The 19,580-nt window shown below is 47.9% G+C and overlaps 1 protein-coding gene across 3 annotated transcripts in view; it reads left to right on the forward strand.

Annotated features, from left to right (window-relative positions):
* ERI3 (ERI1 exoribonuclease family member 3) overlaps nt 1-19,580 on the forward strand; it is a 136,073-nt gene that overhangs the window by 28,609 nt on the left and 87,884 nt on the right. For all 3 annotated transcript variants that reach the window (XM_074876242.1, XM_074876245.1, XM_074876244.1), the window contains exons 4-5: nt 2,775-2,834; nt 5,063-5,154. In XM_074876242.1, coding sequence (XP_074732343.1) covers nt 2,775-2,834; nt 5,063-5,154 — 152 coding nt within the window. The remainder of the gene's footprint in view (nt 1-2,774; nt 2,835-5,062; nt 5,155-19,580) is intronic.

Raw genomic sequence — 19,580 nt, forward strand, 5'->3', positions numbered from 1 at the left:
GCAAGACCAGGTAATGCTGCAGAGACCCAGTGCACTAGGTTGGGTGTTACAGATGGATGTAACTGATAATGGAAAGGATCAGAAAGGGTGAGAGAGTAAAAATCTGGTCCCTTTTGAGCACTCTCTGACCTTTATTGAAATGTTACCTGTGGAGCGGGTATATCCCTTTGTATTCATGTGTGTGATTCTGTAGCATGATTCTTGCATGCATGTGTGCTTGGCAATGTGTTCTGGTATGGATAAGTTGGTACTTTGCTTGGCCTGGCAGAGAAGGAGGGAAGGAGTCTTGGGCAAGATCAAGCAGTGACTTTGATGGGGCCTCTGTGTTTGTTTTCCCACCCCTCCCTCCTGATGGGAAACGTCTGGATGAGCTCATTTCACCCTGCCCTCCCATGCCCATCAGCGATGCGGTGCTGAACAGATGCAGTCCTGAAGGTGTGTGGAGTGGTAGAAGCCGTTTACATCAGTGCTGGCCGTGATACCAAATGGTTGCCTGTCATCCTTAGTATAGAAAAGACATGGACCTGTTGGAACAGGTCCAGAGGAGGGCCACAAAAAAAGGATCAGGGGGCTGGAGCACCTCTCCTGTGAGGACGGGCTGAGAGAGCTGGGGTTGTTCAACCTGGAGAAGAGAAGGCTCCAGGGAGACCTTACTGCGGCCTCCCAGTACTTAAAGGGGGCTTATAAGAAAGATGGGGAGGGACTTTTTATTAGGGTCTGTTGCAACAGGACAAGGGATAGTGGTCTTAAACTAAAAGAGGGTAGATTGAGACTGTATGTAAGGAAGAAATTTTTTACGATGAGGGTGGTGAAACACTGGAACAGGTTGCCCAGAGAAGTGGTAGATGCCCCATCCCTGGAAACATTCAAGGTCAGGTTGGACGGGGCTCTGAGCAACCTGATCTAGTTGAAGATGTCCCTGCTCATTGCTGGGGGGTTGGACTAGATGACCTTTAAAAGTTCCTTCCAGGCCAAACTGTTGTATGATCCTATGATCCTTTCCCAAAGCTCATCTTTCAGCCACTTCTAGAGGTTTGATTTGTGCTGCTCTCTGAGAGGTAGAGCCAGCACTTTGCAGTAGGTGAGCTGTCCACCTCTGCCAGGCGAATGCATGGAGAAAACGATGGCAGGAAAATCAAAAAACAAGCCAGTGAGCTTTAAAAACTGCTCTAAAGAGCTGTGCATTAATCTCTCAAACCTATTTGCCTCTTATAGTATGGGAAGTCTGTAGGTAGCAGCTGTTACCCAATTAAAATACAGATTAATATAAAAACAGTTTCTGGAATATAAAAGAGTATCTGCGTCCCTCCACTTCCTTAAAATTCCACCTCATAATGGCTTGATGAACTTGAGAAACCCACCTAGAGGAACTCTGCATTCTTAAAATTAAAATACTTTCCCTAAAAGGTATATATTACCATTCCATGGAAGTCACTATGAGAAAATAATCTTTTCCCTTACAGCTTATTCAGTGAGTCAGGTATTTGGTATTCATTAAATGTAATTACAGTTTAATTGGAGTTTAATCTCTTTTTTTTTTTCCTTTCCTCTGAGTTCAGTGCTCTAAGCCAAGCAGCCAAAGAAACGGAAAGGTAGAAACATTGAGCTTCTTCCAGTTGCCACACATTTAATAAAGGAGAGCCCTGTGGTTTGTGAGAGGACTTATGTTTTACGAGTAGTTTGAGCTGGTCTGCATGGAAGAGTTACTCCTGAGTGGGGGGGGGGGGCTGTCAGCACCTTTCAATGGGATGCTATGGCTTCTGGAGGCGTGGATGTGTGTGCAGGCAGCAGGGCATGCTCCTAGGCTGTGTTTGACCTTTATTTTATGAAAACGTGTGAGATGTGTAGCTTCAGGAGAGTGCCATATGAAGTGAAATCCTGTAGTGTGCGCTTGTTTTAATAATGATTTTTTTAATTACTTGGGTGCATTGATGGCAAGCTACTGACCTCCGATATTCAATATGTTAAAAGACAGTTTTGTCAGTTGGAAGGCAGACAGAAAAATTATCTATTTTCCATGTGCCTCAAGCTATCCTGGGCAGACACAGGCAGAGGCCCATGAGACTGCATCTTTTTATGTGTGTGTCTAGCTTTAAACAGCCAAGCAGTCCAGGTACAGTCAGTAGGACTCTCTGTTGACAGGACCAGTTCCTAAGGAATCTCCTGAAAAACAGAGTAGACCAGGGTTCTGGAATAAAGTGGTTTTCTTCAGATTTCATTCAGTTGTTATGCAGAGGGATGCTGCAGTGGACTGTGGGAAAGCGCACGTGCTGGCAGCCCAGTGTGGGGTGGATGACTGGGTCTGCTCTGGGTCTCACCAATAGTGGTCTGTTCTGTTCATCTAACACTCTGCAATTTTGGTGTCACCACAATAGCAGGAGAATGACCAGAGACCCCAGTAAATGCTGCCTGTGTAAGTCAAGGCAACATCACAACTGGTGAAATGCATGTTGAGAAAGAGCATTTTGGAAATCTTGCTGATACATGAAGCAGAGGGCACCACTGCTCCCCAGGTGGATCCTGCCCTGCTGAGTTTGCTGGTTTATGGCGTGGGTAGGAGCCCCCCTACATTTCTGTGTTTGGGCTGAAGCTGTGCCCTTGCCTGTGGCTGGGGAGCTGCCAGGGTCACTCTGCTGTGTCTTGCTCCTCGGCAATGTCCATATGGGTCACAGGAGCATGTTTTGGTTGCAGCAAGATGGACAGGAGAAGAGACCTCTCTAACGATCTTTTGAGTGCTGCTCTGATGCCTGCTTTCTGTTTGTCTCTCATTTCAGCTGACTGGGATTATTCAAGGCATGGTGGATGGGCAGCCAAGCCTCCAGCAAGTGCTTGAGGTAAGCAGAGTAACCTTTAGTTCCTGAACTCTGACCTCTGGTCCTGTTGTCCCCTCTTCATCTCTTTCCCTGCACCCTCCCCTTGCTGAGAATCGAACCGCGTAATTTGACTATGATTACAGCTTCATTAGAATAACATTTGCTGTCACGTTGGTGACACACTGCTGAGAGTATTGAACCATTGATCTGTCATCTCCAGCTGTTCATGTCAAGGGTGCTGACAAGATATCCAAACTCCTGCCAGTAGATAGGAGAAGAGGCGATTCTTGCTTGAGCCAGTTTTAAAGCACCAAGACAGTGCTCAAGACCACTGCTTCGGGAGCTTCTGCCTTCGTTTTCTTTCACTTTATTAAATTAATTTTTTCTACCTATTTAAATGCTCAATAATACATGTAGTATAGAATGAAAATGCTTCTGAAATCTAATCTAGAGGATATGCGAATGCAGATATAGCCCTAATAATGCCATCTGCTTAATGTTGAATTCCTACAGCATTTAGGGCTTAATTAGCTCGGAAGTATTTCTCCATCAATAGCTTTTGTTGGTAGTCAAATAGTGGAGGAAACCTCCTCAAGCACAGCCCACTTGGGCTGCAGGTTGGTGTTCGATGCATTGTCTCTGTCAGGATTTCCACTGCTGTGTTACCTAATTGTTCCTAATCAGAATAATTACAACAATTGCTTATCTGAGGAAATCAAATTAAAGGCTTTAAAATCCTCCATGGAGACAGCACTTCATGGGTGCTCACATCAGGGAGTTTAGAAGGGTTACTGCTGCTGTCCCTCGCTCTGGGGAGCCTTGTCCAGGGCTGGCTGGAAGATCCCAGCAGCCCAAGGGAGGCAGAAGTGTGGCTGAGAGGCTGGATGCTGCTTTGCGGGGAGCTTTACCCCAGAGGGCTGTTGTACAATCGGTTGCAGAAAGAAGCACCGTCCTCTGCCGGAAAGGCTGAAGCAGTGACATGAGGCCAAAGATGGTGCTCTGTGCAAGTGACATCTTGCATCCATGCAAACCCCCAGCTCTCTCTGGTGCTCTCCAGAGAGCAGGTAGTGGCGGTGTCTGTCTGTAAGCATACGGATGTCTGTGCCTGCTTCCCCAGGAAAGAGAGCCCTCTTTGCCTGGATGGGTGTACGTACATCGCCGCTGGAGTATTACAGAAAATGGTTCTTTCTGTTTCTACAGGAACTTCTTAGAGTGTGGAAACATTTCTGTAGATTTTTTGGTTTTGGACTAAAAATGTGTTCATACAGCATCATGTTTCTAGATTAAAATGAGATTTGGGTCAGGCAGCTTCTGGTGCATGCTAATTTACTCAGGAGCGGAAGGTGTCAAGTGAGGAAAAAGACGAGGGATTTCTCTTGCCGAAGCACTGGAAATGCTGCTAGTGAGGCGGCATATAGCTGCTGCTTGCCTGTCACCTGCCACCGGAAGATTTTGGGTACATCATTTGCTAGTTTTAGCTGGAATAAGTGTCTATACAGGGGTTTTAGTTGAGGTTAGTTCCTCCTGGCTAGTCCCCGAAACAAATGTGCGTCCTCCAGATTAACATGGCCCATTTCTGAAGTGGATCCAGAACATCTGTCCCTATGAGAAGTTGATCCGGAATAGGGGATTCACTTTAAATCCACACTGTACCCTGAACAAGCACCTCCCCAGAACTGTAAGGAGGAAAGAGACCCAGCCTGAAGAGGAAGGGGACATGTGGCTTTGCTTGTTACTGCCACACAGTGCCTGTGTGTGCCCAGCCCTTCCATTTCGCCCCCTCTCCCATATCCCTTTGGAGCTGTATGAGTTGGAGCATGTGAGAAATGCTGTAGGTGAGGGATGCTGTCCTGGGATGCCCATGTTTTCCCCTCACTGGAGGGGATACAAGTTACACTCACGATGAGCTGATTTGGTACAGGGAGAGGAAAAGTGGAGGAGGAATGCCAGGTAACAGTGTGGTTGTATTGTCCCGTTAAAGCAGCACAACTTCCCTCCACAAGCAGAGCTGCTGCGGTGTCTGATAAGATCATCTCTGCTCTGGTTGCCTGATGTCTCCTATCAGAAATCTTCAAAGGTCCAAACGTGCTGTTGTTGAGATGGCAAGCAAAGAGAGACGAGAGAGAGGGAGAGGGTGGATAAGATCACAATTTTCTTCTCTCTTGATTGCAAGCAGCTTATCTGAGTTTAACTGTTGTGGCTCGGCCTGTCTCTGCAAAACTCATCCCCTTTTCTTGCCTTCCTTTCAGAGGGTTGACGAGTGGATGGCAAAGGAAGGCCTCTTAGATCCTAGCGTCAAGTCGATTTTTGTGACCTGTGGAGACTGGGATTTGAAAGTGATGTGAGTATGGAAGGGGAGGGAGATTTTTCTGGGCTTTATTGCTCCATGCTTGCCTGTAGTGTGTACATCTTTGTCCTTACAAGCCTCTGACTGTCCCTAGTCTTTGTTTCTTAGGAAAATTGTTGTTTGCCATGCATAAGTGGTAGTGGAGGGTGGTTTAAGAAGACAGGTAGGTGCTGGGTATAGTGCAAGATCACTGCCTAGGATATTCCCTATAGCAAATGAATCCTTTCAGAACCCCAAGAAAGGTTTAAACTGGAGCTTTGTGATGTTTTGTCTTTTATCCAATATACTTTTCAAAGGGATGGGTATTTCTGAGCACAACCATGGAACTCTGTACAGCCAAATCAAGCAGTAGTGCTTACCTGACTTCCACATGCAAGGCTTTCTCTCTGTCATCTTAGCGCACTAACTGGATGCGAACCACAGAGTAGTCTTCCAGAGAGTACAAGCCATGTCTGGCATGCTTCGTTGGTGTTCTTATCGTTAAGGTCGTCTTCATCAGCTGGACGACTGTATCTGGAAAGTACCAGATGGGGGCCTGCACTGGGATCTGCAAGTGTCAGTGTATGTGTGTGTTTTGTTATGAAAATAGCTAGACCACCAACCTAAAAATGTTATTTAAAAGAAATGGAGTTAAATGTCTAAGAATTAGATGAATCTAATCTGTAAGGTGTTTTCAGATGAATGTCATATTGTACTGAATTCGCTTGGATTCCTATAATCTTACTTCAGCTTTTCATTTCTACAGAGTGCTGCATAAAGACTCCTGTTGTTATCACACGGGTAAAGCATGGGCTTGACACATCCAATGCTAAACTGACATCCACAACTCGTTAGTAGTGTTACTTGGTTTTCAGCGTGACATTGGTTTCCCCAAGTCAGAAGCCTAAATAAACTGCACACAGCCTGGGAGCAATCAGCACTGGTTCTTCCCTGCAGAGTGGTCTTTGTACAGTGGCAGCTCCTTGCCTCTTCTTGGTGTGATTAGTGAGACATGAGATATGAGGATCGAAGCAGCAGTACAAGTGCTAGTGGAGATGAGAAATTTGCCATGCTCCAGACAGGAGTGTGGTATGTGAGCTTTTGAGTCAAAATCTGGGTCTCTGCTGGGGTGGTGTCCCGAGCTGGTATATGTTGCCAATTCCTGTGTTACTGGTTTAAATTAAGAGTGAGGCTTATTTTTCTTTACATATCGTGTTTAAACTTTTATTAGAGACTAGCACAAAGATAGCTGCAGGGATGTGCTAAACTTCTGTTTCTCATCTGTTCTCTTTCCTCAGTTCTTTACTCCTGTATTGCTCTTCTGAGAGTCCAGTTTACCGCTTTTGGTGATGGTTGTGAGGAACAGAGTTATCTTTGCTCAAAGTCTATCTTTCCATCACTTTCACAGTGGGATAACAAGGTTCCCAGATAACGACATCCTAACTTGGTGTCTGTGTGGAGTGGGCAACCTTCTGGAATTTTTTTTTTTTTTTGCTTCAGAGCTCTACAGTGGGCAAATAGAAGTAAAGATGAGTCCCATTTCTGGTGAGCCATAGGGGTTGTGGGGTGAACTGATTCAGCAGGACGTGCAGTTCTGGAGCAGAGATCCTCCGTTTGCCAATTGCATTGGTCTCTCGCATGGATTGTGCCTCACTAGTCAGCTGGAACAGAAGACTCCACTCCTGGCCACGAGGTTGCAGCGAGTGGTTCATTTCTCCCTCTTCCTTTTAAAAAATTTTTTTAAACCATTAACTTCAGAATTCAATCCTGAAACATCTCCAGGGCAAAGCAGAAAATACATTTTGTGTTTCCAACCACATGGATAGCGGGAGTCTGGCTGCAGCCGCTTGGTGAGTAGCACATCACGCCTCCGTCGCCGATTGGGTGCCGCAGTGTGTAGCATCACATCTGATTAGTGCTGTGCCAGTGAATGAGGCTTGAGTGAGAACTCCCTGCCAGCTCTGACTTGTCTCATTTCCCATTACTTTTATCCGTCACCACAAATGCCGAGTCTCCCTCCTGAACTAATTAAGTTTGCGTGTGTTTAGACACATTGCCAAATAGGGTTTAGCAAAGCAGAACTGAGCATCTCTTTTTAAAGAGGGAAGGCAGAGAGCTGAAGCAAGACTGCTCAGGCAGGGAGATAGAGCCTCAGAGATGTGGAACATCTAGGAGATATTCCAGGGAATCGCCCCATGCTTCCCTACAATACTTGCGGTGTAGCTGGTGCCCTTTGATACTGTGTTGAAACCACACATTGGGCATGGAAAGCACTGGGACAGTGGGAGGGGAGGCACTGCTGCTTGTCCATGCTTGGAGGAGTGTGATGCTGGAGGCATTGCATGGTAGAAACCCCACTGAGTTCCAGAGTAATTCAGGACAATGAGGTGAGTGCAGCACTTCCTGACTTAGGGAGCAGTGATTTGGGGCAGGTCCCCTCCTAACTCTGCTGCTCCTTTTCTCAGCTTCCTTAGTAATGACAGCTGCTTGCACAGCTGCCTGTGAAACAAGCTGCACTCCTCTTACCCAGTGTCTTCTGTGGTTTGGAGTTCCTGTCCTCCATTGTCCTTAGCTCATCTGTTGGTGGGACACCGTGCAGCCTTGTTCCTGGCTTCTCCAGCAATGACCTGGGCATTTAGTTTGGCTTCTGTCTGCACGTGCTGTTGAAGAGCAGAGACATGGTATCTTCTGGACAGGCTTGTCTATTGTGAGTGCTTCCAGTAGGTGGCACTGGGAGGTACAGTGTGGTGAGAAAGCTGGATGGCGGGAGGAATCTACAAGCCTGTCAATGGTGGATGTGGGGACAAGGTGGGGAGACAGTCCTGTCAAAGCCAGGAGTTGCAATATGTGTAGCACTCCTAGCTCAGAAGCACCAGAGGTATAGGATTGTCAAGGTACTGCTCTCTGCTGATGGTGTCCAGCAGTATCTGAGTCTGCAGGATTCAAATGGAAACTCAGCTGCTAAAGGACCTGCAAAGCCTCTGCTCAGCTCAGGATTCTTCAGGGAATGAGACACTGTGGCTACAGACTTGATTTCTCGTGAACATTGGAACTTCCTTGGAAGGTCACAGAGCTGTTTGTCTGGCTTCCCTCTGACAACAGGGAGCACTAGTCACAGGGAGTGGGCTGCCCAGAAGAGGACACCAAGCATCTGGGAAGGGCTCATGGAAGTTCAGCATGAGTCGAGGTTCTTGCCATGCCACCAAAGGCTTTGTCATGGCTGTGGTGCACCATCAGAAGGAGAGTCCCTGTTGGAGGGACTAGGTTGCTGCTGGAGAGAGCCCGTTGCACAAGAGGGCTCAGAAATGGAGAACTGATCCTCTGCTGGCTGTGCTTGGATCAACCAGCTTTCAGCGCTCGGTGTGTGTGAACCAGGCTGGAGTCGGGGAGACAGCAGCTCTCCTGCCACCCCTCCCCTTCGCTCTTGTTAAGATGCAATTTCTTTAATGAGGAAAACCTCTTGAGTAGGAACATCACCTTTCTGAAGGCTTGTCCTGACAAGGCAGTTCAAGCCGACAGAGTCGCATATCAACTTCAGCAAATATCAGTCACTCATTACAGAGACTCTTCTCCCCCCGCACCCCCCAGCAACACCCCTCGTTCCCAGACAAGGGAATGAATCACACTCCTGCTCTTGAATACATCATGACAAGTCGTGGTTCTAATGAGAGAGGGCCATTCATTCTGGGAGGAAAGTTCCCTGTGTCGACACAGAAATGTTATTAATTAAAGAGAGCTACCTGAAGCAAAAGATGAAAGGAGCACCAGACCTGCCAAGCTAAAATATGAGTGGGGATACAGCCTCGTTAGGCACACGGTCCTCAGGCCTGTGAGTGCTCAGCGGGAGGATTCCTTTAGCCTGTTGCAAGGAGCTATCCTCCAAGTTTAACAGCTCCAGGGATGGATTCAGATACCTGGCATAGTCTGCTTTTAGTGCTTGGACCTTATCCTGCACCTAGGGTGGAACTGCCACTACTCATTAAGCAACTTGCATTGATGTGGCATTGGGTGGTGAGGGTAACGTGTCTCTGAAGGGCTGAGGGAGCTGCTGACTGCAGGAGACAGTTTTAGTGGAAAAGAGGGTACTTGGTGTCTGCAAGGGTTGAGCCCTTGTAATGTAAGCTCTTTAGTGTGGTTTAGCTCCTCTGAAATGTCGAATTGCCTCCCTCCATGTATGGAACTGGTTTGCCTGCTCTTAAGCACAATGTGAATTAATCTTGGCAACTGAAGAAGGTTTTTACTGTGTGTTCATAGCTACAGAGCTGAGATACAGTGAGGTTAAGTGATATGCCTATGGTTATGCAGGCAGGCAAAGGCAGAGAAAAGAGCTGAAGCCACATGTGCTGCATCTCAGACCTGCACCTTAATGTCAACAGCATCAGTTAATCCTTCTCCTTCCAGTTTTGGATCATTCTGCACATGCACTGAACATAGGTAAAAATGAATGTAGGCTTTGGTCTGTATACCTCTGACCTGAAGATGCTTGTACTGCACTTACTGTGGCTGATCAGAACATGCTAATTTATGTCTTTACAGGAAACTACTGCTCAGAAGTTTTTTATTTTCTTAAATAAGTGTTAAAAGGCAAGTACTGTCTAATATAGTGATAAAACACAGTGAAGTGTCTTGAAATGTTTATAGCCCTTGGTGCTCTTCCTAGGTTGCATATTAGTAAATTCTGAGCAGTAAATTATACCATTGCTTAATTTTATCTTACTGTTTTAATTCTTTCTTTGCAAGTTACACAGGCTGGGAGGATACTTGCCTTCCCAGACCAGCTCCAAGTGTGGTAATGGGTTGGTCTTTCCAGCCTTCTGTCCTGGAGACCTGGTTTGAGATCAGCCTTAGGTCATGAATGAAGAAGGATTGATGGTGTTAGTGTCCCTTGTGCATGCTGTTCTTTATCACAGGACTGGGAGGGGGTTGGTAGTCTTTGCTTGGGGGAGAAATTGCAGGCAGACATTGAATGGAGTGAGTGGGGCCACTTGGGTAGCTGTGGGGAGAGGCAGGAGAAGTTGTAGGGTGGGCTGGTTGGGTGGCACCAGGACAGAAGGTATGTTCAGAGGGTGGCTTTGAGAGTAACAAAGAAAGAGCTGAAAATGGAAAGATAACATAGTAATCTGTGTTTAAAAATAATAAACCGGTTCCTTTCCAGCTAAGATCTTTGGATTAGCTTGTTGTCACTTTTAGTGGGGATCATTTTGCTGACCAAGCCTATGGTGTATCTCTTCACATGGTTATACTGGCTGAAGGAAGAGAGTGGTGTGAACTACAGTGCAGGGATGGGACTGAGTATCCAGGGTCAGGAACCTTTCGAGTCAGCTTTGCTGATGGAGTTGTTCATGTAATTACATCCTAAAGTGCTTTGCTGCAGCTAAGCAAGGCAGCCTTGTGAGCATGCTCTTCTCTAGCACTTACAGGGAGTAGCACTGACCCCATTCACTTCTGTGACCCTGCAGTCTAGCTTTTTGTTTTTAAAGGAAATGATATCACTTTATTTGCAAAACAAATTTTGGATTTTAAGATTCCCCTCTGTACACTCTTATTTAAAATGAACATAGTACACTTGACTTTTGTTATCATTCTACAGCGATTCCCCTGGCTGTTTCCTGTTCTTGCCTTTGTTTGAAACCTGTTGGTTGCATGAGCTTCTGCAAGTTATGTTGTCCAAGATGTGTGACTGTGGGAATGCCTTGGGGTTAAGCTTTGGACATGGAATCTTTGCACAGGAGTCATCATGCAATGGACTTCAGGTCTGCTACTTGTCTGTCACGTCATAGTAAAGACATTTGTCATAGTCTGGGCTGTAGTGGTCACAGATTTATTGAGCTGTGATACCTGATGCACTCTGGGGAGCACAGACTCTGCTGCCTGGAAATTAGGACCAAAAAAGTTGGAAGCAGCATGGAAGATGGTGGAGAAACTTCGAATAAATCTACAGTGTAGGGGAGAATGAGACAGGCATTGCATCAAGTACTTTCTTTCCAGCACTGAACTGTTGGGATGGGGTAATGAATGGAGAAGGTGGATTTTACATCCCTGGGTAACTTAACTCAAGCTGCGTTTGGAAACAGTCACGCTGAACTGAACAGGCTGTTGGTCTCGGTGTCATCTGCTCATACACTAAGGAACCATAATCCCCTCTGCAACAGGAATTGCTAAGGTGAATTCCATGTCCAGTGTTGTAATGAATTCAGGCAAAACAGTTTCAGAATCAATGGGTCTACAATGGATATTTGGTAAAAAGCACACCCTCGCCTCTGTATGAGACAGCCCTCTAATAGCAACTCAACATCGTGGTTATCCTGTGCCTTGGGGAACCGAAAAGCTGGTTGGCTTGGGGACTACAGAGGATAAACCACTGAAGGGCTGTTTGCCATCTGAGTTTTGTTGTCTACAGCATGTGTGGAAAATAGGATTAGCTTCACAAAGTGTGAATTTTCTTTATTACTTCAAAAAGCTTAATTTTTATGGCATTAGACAGACGTAGTGTTTCGTGCTGGGGCTAAAATGTTAGCTGTCTCCCTTTGGATCCCAGCTCTTCTTCTCAGCTGAAGCAAAGCAGTTGTGTGTTGGCACCAGTGCTGCCCTCCCAGTGGCTTGTCTGGGAGTGGTGTTCTCATGGCTTCTCTGCTTAGAGAGCTCTGCTTGAAAAGTATTGCCAGCTTGGGAGCCGCATCCTTCCCCTTTCACTTGTTCTATTCAAGCCTTGTGTGAGTCGGTAGCTTTCTTGAAAGCATTTTATTTTGTTTGCATGTTTGTTTCCTGTTGGGAGCCATTTTCCTGGATGGGTTCAGTCTCTTTCCTCCTGAAGCTCCTGACTGGCAAAGACCTACTGGGCCATCTTGAGGTCATCCCTGGTATTTTCCCTCCAGCATATTCTCATGTGCCTTGTCCAGCGACTCTCCGTATCCTGAGGAGTGGATGTTTGGGTGTGTGCAAGACTCTCAGGAGGATGCCAGAGCTGCAGACTAACTTTTTGAGCTGAGTCCATTCCATGTTGTCATCACCTTTTTCTGTGTGTTTGGCCAGGGTGCTTCCCTCAGCCTGGCACCCCGAAGACGGTGTCTTGTGCTCAGAGATTGGTCTGGACCAGGTGTTAGCAGTGATGTGAGGCACATAGAGGTGGTACTAGAAGAAAGAACAGAATAGAGGAGTTGGGGGGAAGAAAACTTAGGAAGCAGTGCGATGTTCTGGCAGGGCTGTGTGCAGGAAGCTTGTGCTGCCCATTCTGCCTTTGTCCCACCAGCTTTGCCTCTCTCTGAGCAGGGCTTTCTCCTTCCCCCTGCCCAGCACCTGCACTCTGGGACACCCTTCATCTTCCCTCTGTAGGTGCCTCTTGGTCATCTCTAATTTCCCTGCTTCGGTTTTTCCATCTGAGTGTTGAGGCAGGTCTCTGTGCTGACCGGTGGCCAGCGTGCTGGAGGTGCCTGGGGACCAGCTGAGTTCAGCTCCTCGTCCCTGCCTGGAGTCACTTGTGTCCCCAGCAAACCAGGCGGAGGGAGGAGGCTGGTGGGAGGTTGCCAAGACCTTTCCTCCAGCTCGCTGTGCTCCCAGCTCTGAAGAGAACTGTTACATTTTATGGACCATTTAGCTTCCCAATGGTGATCCTAATTCTTCACAGCATGTATGTGCCATTTCTTGGTTATTAAAAGGACCCCTGAAAAGGAGCTGCCCTCTGAGTCAGTGCTCTTCCATGCAGTTAATTGCAGGAGGGTTTTGCTTAGACTGTGAGGTTTAATATTTCCAAACTCTCCCTGTGCTAAGAGGGTGAATTAATACCCAAGTCTCCCCGCGGCTGCAGGGACTGACCCTTGTGTGCCATCAGTAAGTAGGCGGGAGAAGAATGCTTCTGCTGGGAGTAATTCAAACTTGGAATTGCTCTGGAAGAAGTCCACTTGCTTTCTGCATAGAGATCAAGGGTGCTTTAAGGGCTGGCTGGCCAGGTGTCTCAGACTTCCATCTCTATATCCTTATACTGTGTGGCAGTTCAGGTGCCAAAATAGCTTCCATTCCTTGGGGGCGTAAGCAGGCTCCACACATACTGGAAAAGGAGTGATTACCTTGGACTGATAAGTCAGCCGAAGGATGGATGGCTGCGGTTGCACAGCAGGTGTGAGATGGATGGATGGATGGATGGATGGATGGATGGATGGATGGATGGATGGATGGATGGATGGGAGGTGGTTCAAGGGGAGGTTCTTGTCAGGTCACCATGCTGCGTATGAGAAAACAGAGATGGCAAGCCATTAGGCTGTGCGTTTTGGGCATGAGGAAGCTGCTGAGGTCCCCTGGCATTGTGAAATGCCAAGTAAAATGTTGCTGCCACGTGGAGCACAGCAATGTGCCAGAATTAATGAGACTGGTGTAGGGAGAGCACACGTGGCTGGTGTGGAGGGTTAGTGTGTGTGAGGGTGATAGACTTAGGCAGGGGTTTGTCATCAGGGTTGCCATGCTTGGGAAGTGCAGTCTAATGGCAAGACCACATGAAAAGAAATGGAAGCTTGCAAGGAGAATGCTAAAAGTCATCAACTGCCAAAGTTTTTTGTGTTTGCTGGAGGCCTGAAGCAAATCGCTGGCTTAAGGGACTCTAAGCACCTGGGTCTTGCACTGGATTTACAGATAAGGTGAAATTAGGAGGAGGCTAAGTAATTAATTCTTCTTGCTGTGACCAGGATGATTCTGACTTGCTACTTCTCAGAAGTTTCTTCAGAAGCTGGTAAGGACTCTGGTTGTGAAACCCAGGAAGCAAAGAGGATCCCTGGGTGCCTGACAATTCCTTTTCTCTGCTGGTTCTTTCTCGCAGGCAGCCTCAGGCTGCCTGTCTCTTTGTTAAGAGAGTGACAGCAATGTGACACCGTGAAAATAATTACTAACAAATCACGGTGGTGACTGCAAACAGCTCGCTGTCTTCAGAGGCATGTCAGGGAGCATTAGAGCAGGGCTGTGGGAGCAGCAGAGCGGCTAGGGGCTCTTTCTCTGCTCTAGGCTGAGGGAAGATCTTCGGAGACCTTTGGCGCCTGCCACCTCTGCATCATTCCCTTCTCATTGGCTTTTTCTTTCTTTCCTCCCTTCCCTGGCTTTGCCATCAACAATTAAGCCCATTAATTGCACAGTGAGTTCAGGAAAGCTGAGAATGGTAAGACTGGGCTTCTGCCTTCCCTCGATCCAGCAACAGAGTAGTGGAGGAATTTCTGGAGGGGTATCATGGGCAGAAGCACATCCAGGCTGTGTTTCCTATGTTGCAGCCCTTGTGTGCTGCCCAGGGCAGTGATGTTTATTAGCTGTGTGCCCCTAGGTATTCATGGGCTGCTGGTGCAGTTAAAGAAGGGCCTGTGTCCTTGTCCTTGGGAGCCTCCAGTCTTGGTGAACCTGAAAGTAGGTTTGTATTTCTGTAGATCATCATGGCAAAAGGGCAGTCGACTGGCATCTCCAGCAAAAAGGTGGGCAGAGGAATGAGAGATCCTTCCAGGATGCAGTAGAGATGGTGCTGATCAGTGTGGTTGAAGCTGCAGGTGAAGATGATCCTTCAGAGAACAAACAGCAGACAGGTCATGGGTGAAGAAGGTGGTTGGTACCAAACAGAGCAGCTGGGGGAGTCTCTGCAGGGATGAGGCTGCTGTGGCTTTGTTGGAGTAGGAGCCCTTCTGCAGAGCTACACGAACAGAGTGTGAGGGGAAGCTCTCTATAAAGCCTCTCATTATATTGCTGTAAAGCTCCCTCCAAAGGGAGGGTCTAGCAGAGATACTGATAAGAAACTGGAAAGCAGCTGCTGACTGAAGCGTCCTTCAGCAGCACTGATAATCAAACCCCTGGGCGGCCTCTGAGAGGGGAGCTCACAGCCTCTCCTTGTTCTTGGTGGTATTTCATTCTCCGGTTTGAGAACAGGCCGAGCCATTTGGCAATTACCCACGCAATTTGGCAATTTCCCCTGGAAGGAGAAGCAGAAGGTGCGCGTGGGAGCCTGCTCCCAGGCGCCTGCTCCACCAAGCAGCCCTCTTTTCCCATTCCCCTAGTTACTCAAGTGATTTTTCCGACTGTCACATCTGTAAATAATGTTGCTGGCGTATCTAGCTAGATGCAGAGTGGCAATGGAGGGGGGGAGGGCTGGCGCTGAGGGTGGCTGTAACAGCCCCTCTCCCCAACTCATACAATATTTATGCAGGGCTGGGAGTCGGCGGCACTGACCTCCAGGTCGTGCTGTTAAACAGCTCCCGCAGCCCCTGCATCCTAATTGCTGCACTTGTCCTTTGCTCTGGAGGATTCGCTGCTCCTTCTCTCCAGCGAAGCAAATACTAATGGCAGCTTGTGCTTGGAGGTGGGGAGCAGTCTCTTCCCCACAAGGAGAAGACAAACTTCTTTCCCCTCATGCAGATACAATTTTCAGCTGCACAGAAACCTCTGCTTGGACCCTGTTATACAATGTGCCAGACTCCCTGCTGCTGCCAGCCTGGAGGCTCTGCCGAGAGCCTGTGGAGCTTTTGTGTGCGTAATTTTGGGTTGTGTATCATCAGAGGGGACAGGGAGGGGATTTACCCCATCCCACTGGCTCCTTGTAGGATTTCTCTTTTCTTCCCTCTCCCCACTAAAGGGAAGAGGCAATCGCAGAAGTCATTTGAGAGAGTAGACCTGGTTGATGTGGTGCCAGAGGAGGGCAGAGACAGTGCCAGGAAAGAAGAGGGGTTCGAACAGTGTCACAAGATAGAATGGCATGTTTTCTTGTAGATAAATGGTCTGCTTCAGTGAGTGGGAAGAGGTGATGCAGAGGGCTGGAGACCCTCTGTGTGGGTGAGGGGCTCCTGCCCCCCTTGCAAGCGATACAGCTGTGGCTGGAGGTGGAGAGGTTTTTCACCTGGCAGGCAGGAGCTTTCAGCTGATTCAAGTGGTTCAAGAAAGCCCAAAAGATAAAGCTCTTTGTTAGGACTGCCATGGCTTTCCCCCATGCTGTTTGACTGGGCTCTGTCCTGCTTGGGGCTTCACGTCGGGTGTCTGCGAGTCCAGTGACCCAGCTGGCCACCCACGTCCCTTATCCTGCCTTCCTGAGCTGGCAGGTCCCCTCTGTGACTGGAAAAGTGCTGTTTAGACTGGAGACTAATGGCCTTTAAGTGACATGATTGTATTATGTTAAGCGTCTATAGGCTTTACCATTAGGCACTAAACAGTTTATGACTCATAGCAGAGAAGCCCTTGTCCTGAAGAGTTTATACGCTAAATAGTCTGGACAGGCAAGGCATGGGAGAGGAAAGGTTTCCTCCTGCCTGTCACACAGCAGGTCTAAGGAAGGACTGGGACAAGATGTGTCTTCTCAGTTCTAGAGCAGCATCTTGCTCTAGACTTTGCATGCTCCGGTTTCCTGGGGAGAAATACTTCTGCAATGGGAGTTGTGCAGTGGGAGGAGAAGCATGTTTAATTTTAGCTTAGTTTTTATGCGTGTTTTGGTTTTGAGGGGGCTTAGACACGATGCGTTGTGGGTGCATCCATTGCATCAGATACATTCCCTCACTTGGTGTGTAATTACAGTATGCTGCAGCAGGAGTCTGAACGCTCCCTCTTAAAACAGCTAGTATACAGAGGACCGGGCGATTACTAAATTTGTGTCTGTAAGAAAGACTTCGTAAGAGACCATACAGATAGAGAAAGGACATGCTCTGTGTAATCAGGCTCCGCTGCAGCGTGAATCACAGAATAATTTAGAGATCTCTAATCCAGTCTCCTGCTCAAAGCAGAACTAACTTCAAACTTAGATCAGGTTGCTCAGGGGCTTCTCCAGATGAGTTTGAATGTCTCCAGGGGAGATTCCACCACCAATCTGTTCCAGTACTTCATTACCTGCACAGCGAAGAGTTTTTCCTGATGACAAATTGGAAGTTCATCTGCTTCAGCCTGTGGTCATGACGGGTGACTTTCACCGAGAACATGCCTGTGTGGCAGATGTACCCAGTATCTAATTTTGTACACTTGTATTCATAAGATGTTGTATTCAGTAAGCAGATGGACTGTCACAGCAAGCCAGTGTGTAGAAATCTGTTTTTAAGGGTTTTTCATAGTGTCAGGTTCCCAAGGCTGGGGGGGAGCGACCCAGACTTGGAGACTTTCCAGTTTCTCTTTCCTTGGGAGCAGCGTCATGCATTTCTGATGTCAAAGGGAAGTCCACCCAGTCATCCTCCCTGTCTGGAAGGGCTGGTGAGAGCATTTGCTCTACCCCTTCACTGATCTGGAGGACTCGGTGTGGAGGAGTGCAGAGCTTCTGCCTGCTGCACTCCTAACCTCAGCTGAACCATGGAGCCAGCGAGCTCTGGTTTCCTGCATGGTAATTAAGTAGTTATTTAAAAATCAAAAGGCTTGATTCTGATCCTGCTCTCACTGGCTACTTACTAACTCCATGTAGAGTTACTCCAGATTTACTCCCACATGCATAGCAGCAGAATGAGGCCCAGTAAATAGAGCTATGAATCTTTTTAAGAGAAGCTGTTAAGCAGTAGCCCATAGATTTATTGTAGCATCATGTGTGTGCAATTGTTGATGAACATCTTCTCTCGGCGGCTGAATACCTGCTGTGTTACAGCCTTGCTTTTAATGTTGAGATAGCATCTCTGCCAGCATCTAGCTGACGCACAGACAGATACCCATAAAAGGGCCAGATCTCGCATGGTGTTAAATGCCTTCATGTTTCATTAAGGTTGATGGCAGTGGAAGGCACGCAGTGCTTTGCAGGACGAGCGAGTCATGACGAGCCACTTGCCCTGTGTGCTTTTTGGTGGAATTATTTTCCTAGTGTATATGTTGCTCTGGTTGCGATCTAGGGTAACAGCCTTTTCCATTCACAGGCTATCTGCTTGGAAAGCATGGATGTTGAGGTTCTCCCAGATTTCTTAGTACCCAGCAAAAATTTCAAGAAGAGGGATCTGGCTATTGGCATGTGATGGGTGTTCAGGCATTTCAGCCAGTGCTGCCGTGAGTCCCAAGTGTTAAGGCTTGCAGCTTGCCTTTTAAACTTCTTAGGCAGGAATATGCCTGGTAGAGAGAAAGCAGCACTGTCCAGAATGGATATCACAGAAAAAGAAATGAAGGTCTGAAAGTGCCAGGTATTAGCCTCGCTGCTTAGCCTGGGTTTTCTGGCCTCATTACACTAATCCAATTAAAGATTGATGGAAAAAGATAACACACACTCCAGTGAAGGGGTTTGTGTGGCCACTGCTTTCCTTCCTAGGCAGCTGGAGTGGTCCTAGTTATCTTGTGCGTCACCACACCTCCCCGGGCCCTGCAGACCCACTGGTGCCTCCACATGCCGTGGTGTGTGCTCTTCTCCTGCATCGTGTCTCTCTTATTACTAATGGAGCATGGATGCATTTTAGCTGCTGGTCAGCCCTCATTAATATCCAGAGATGACAGGTTGACATTTGTAAAGAAGACTTGCATTGACCTTCATGTTGTGCATCAGTGCGGTTGCTGTGCGGTGCCCTGTGCTGGATGCTTCTTCCTGTGCTGCCTCGGGAATGCATTTGTGTTAGCAAAGGGACAGGCTGCTCTGTAACCCTTTGCTGCTGCCGGAAGCACAGGCAGTACGGCTGGATGTCTCTGCATCCCTCTGCCCATGCCAAGGGCCGGTCTCTGTAGGGCCTCCATCCCTCCCAGTGAACGGGACTGGGGGGTGTTGGGGTTGGACTTGTGACTCCTTGTGGAGGTCGTTATTTGGGTACTGGGACCTTAATGGAAGACAGCTTCATGCTGACAGCGATGTCCCATCTGCTTCTTTTTCCTGGTTCCTGTCTGGGGATGCAGCAGAAGAAAAGGCTGCACTGCCCAGGCATCCTGAGCGCTGTCAGTCGCCTGTCTGTCCGCCGACCCACCCCATCCCAGTTTGAGGACTGCTGCAGCCCGCTTGGCAATGACATTTATTAACAGAGGGGGCTTTGAAAAAAGGCAGGCTGCTCCTGCAAAGGCTCCTCGCTGTAACTCCGTCTCCTCCTCTCGCTAGCCCGTCTGAGGCAATGGCTGCTCGTGTTGAAATTCATTAGTGTTTCCTGACAGGCGATGGAGGCTTGCTCTGTCTGTTGCCACTTCCCGGCTCTCATGTCCCTGCTTCACGCATGCTGATATTTAAAGCTGATGTGCGGCTTGTAGGCTTGTTGCACTGTGACAAGTTTGGGGGAGGTTGAGAGAACTGAGAAGGTGGAAGGAAAGCAAAGAGGGAGGGAGATGGGACCTGTCTCAGGGTTTCTGTGAAAGCCCAGGGCTTTTCAGACCCTCTCCAAATGCATTGTCTTTCCACAGTTACTGCTTGTGAATTTTAAGTACAGCCATGCTGGGGTGGTTTGTCCTGCACTGATGGGGGGCAGAGGGGGATGGTGCTATAGCTGTGTTCAGTGAGAACAGGGTGCAGTCACCTGACAAGGGCTTATCCAGCAGGAAGCAAGGGCAGATGGGCTCCTCTGGACCCT

The sequence above is a fragment of the Strix uralensis genome, chromosome 8 (genome assembly GCF_047716275.1).
Source record: "Strix uralensis isolate ZFMK-TIS-50842 chromosome 8, bStrUra1, whole genome shotgun sequence".
Classification (NCBI taxonomy): Eukaryota; Metazoa; Chordata; class Aves; order Strigiformes; family Strigidae; genus Strix; species Strix uralensis.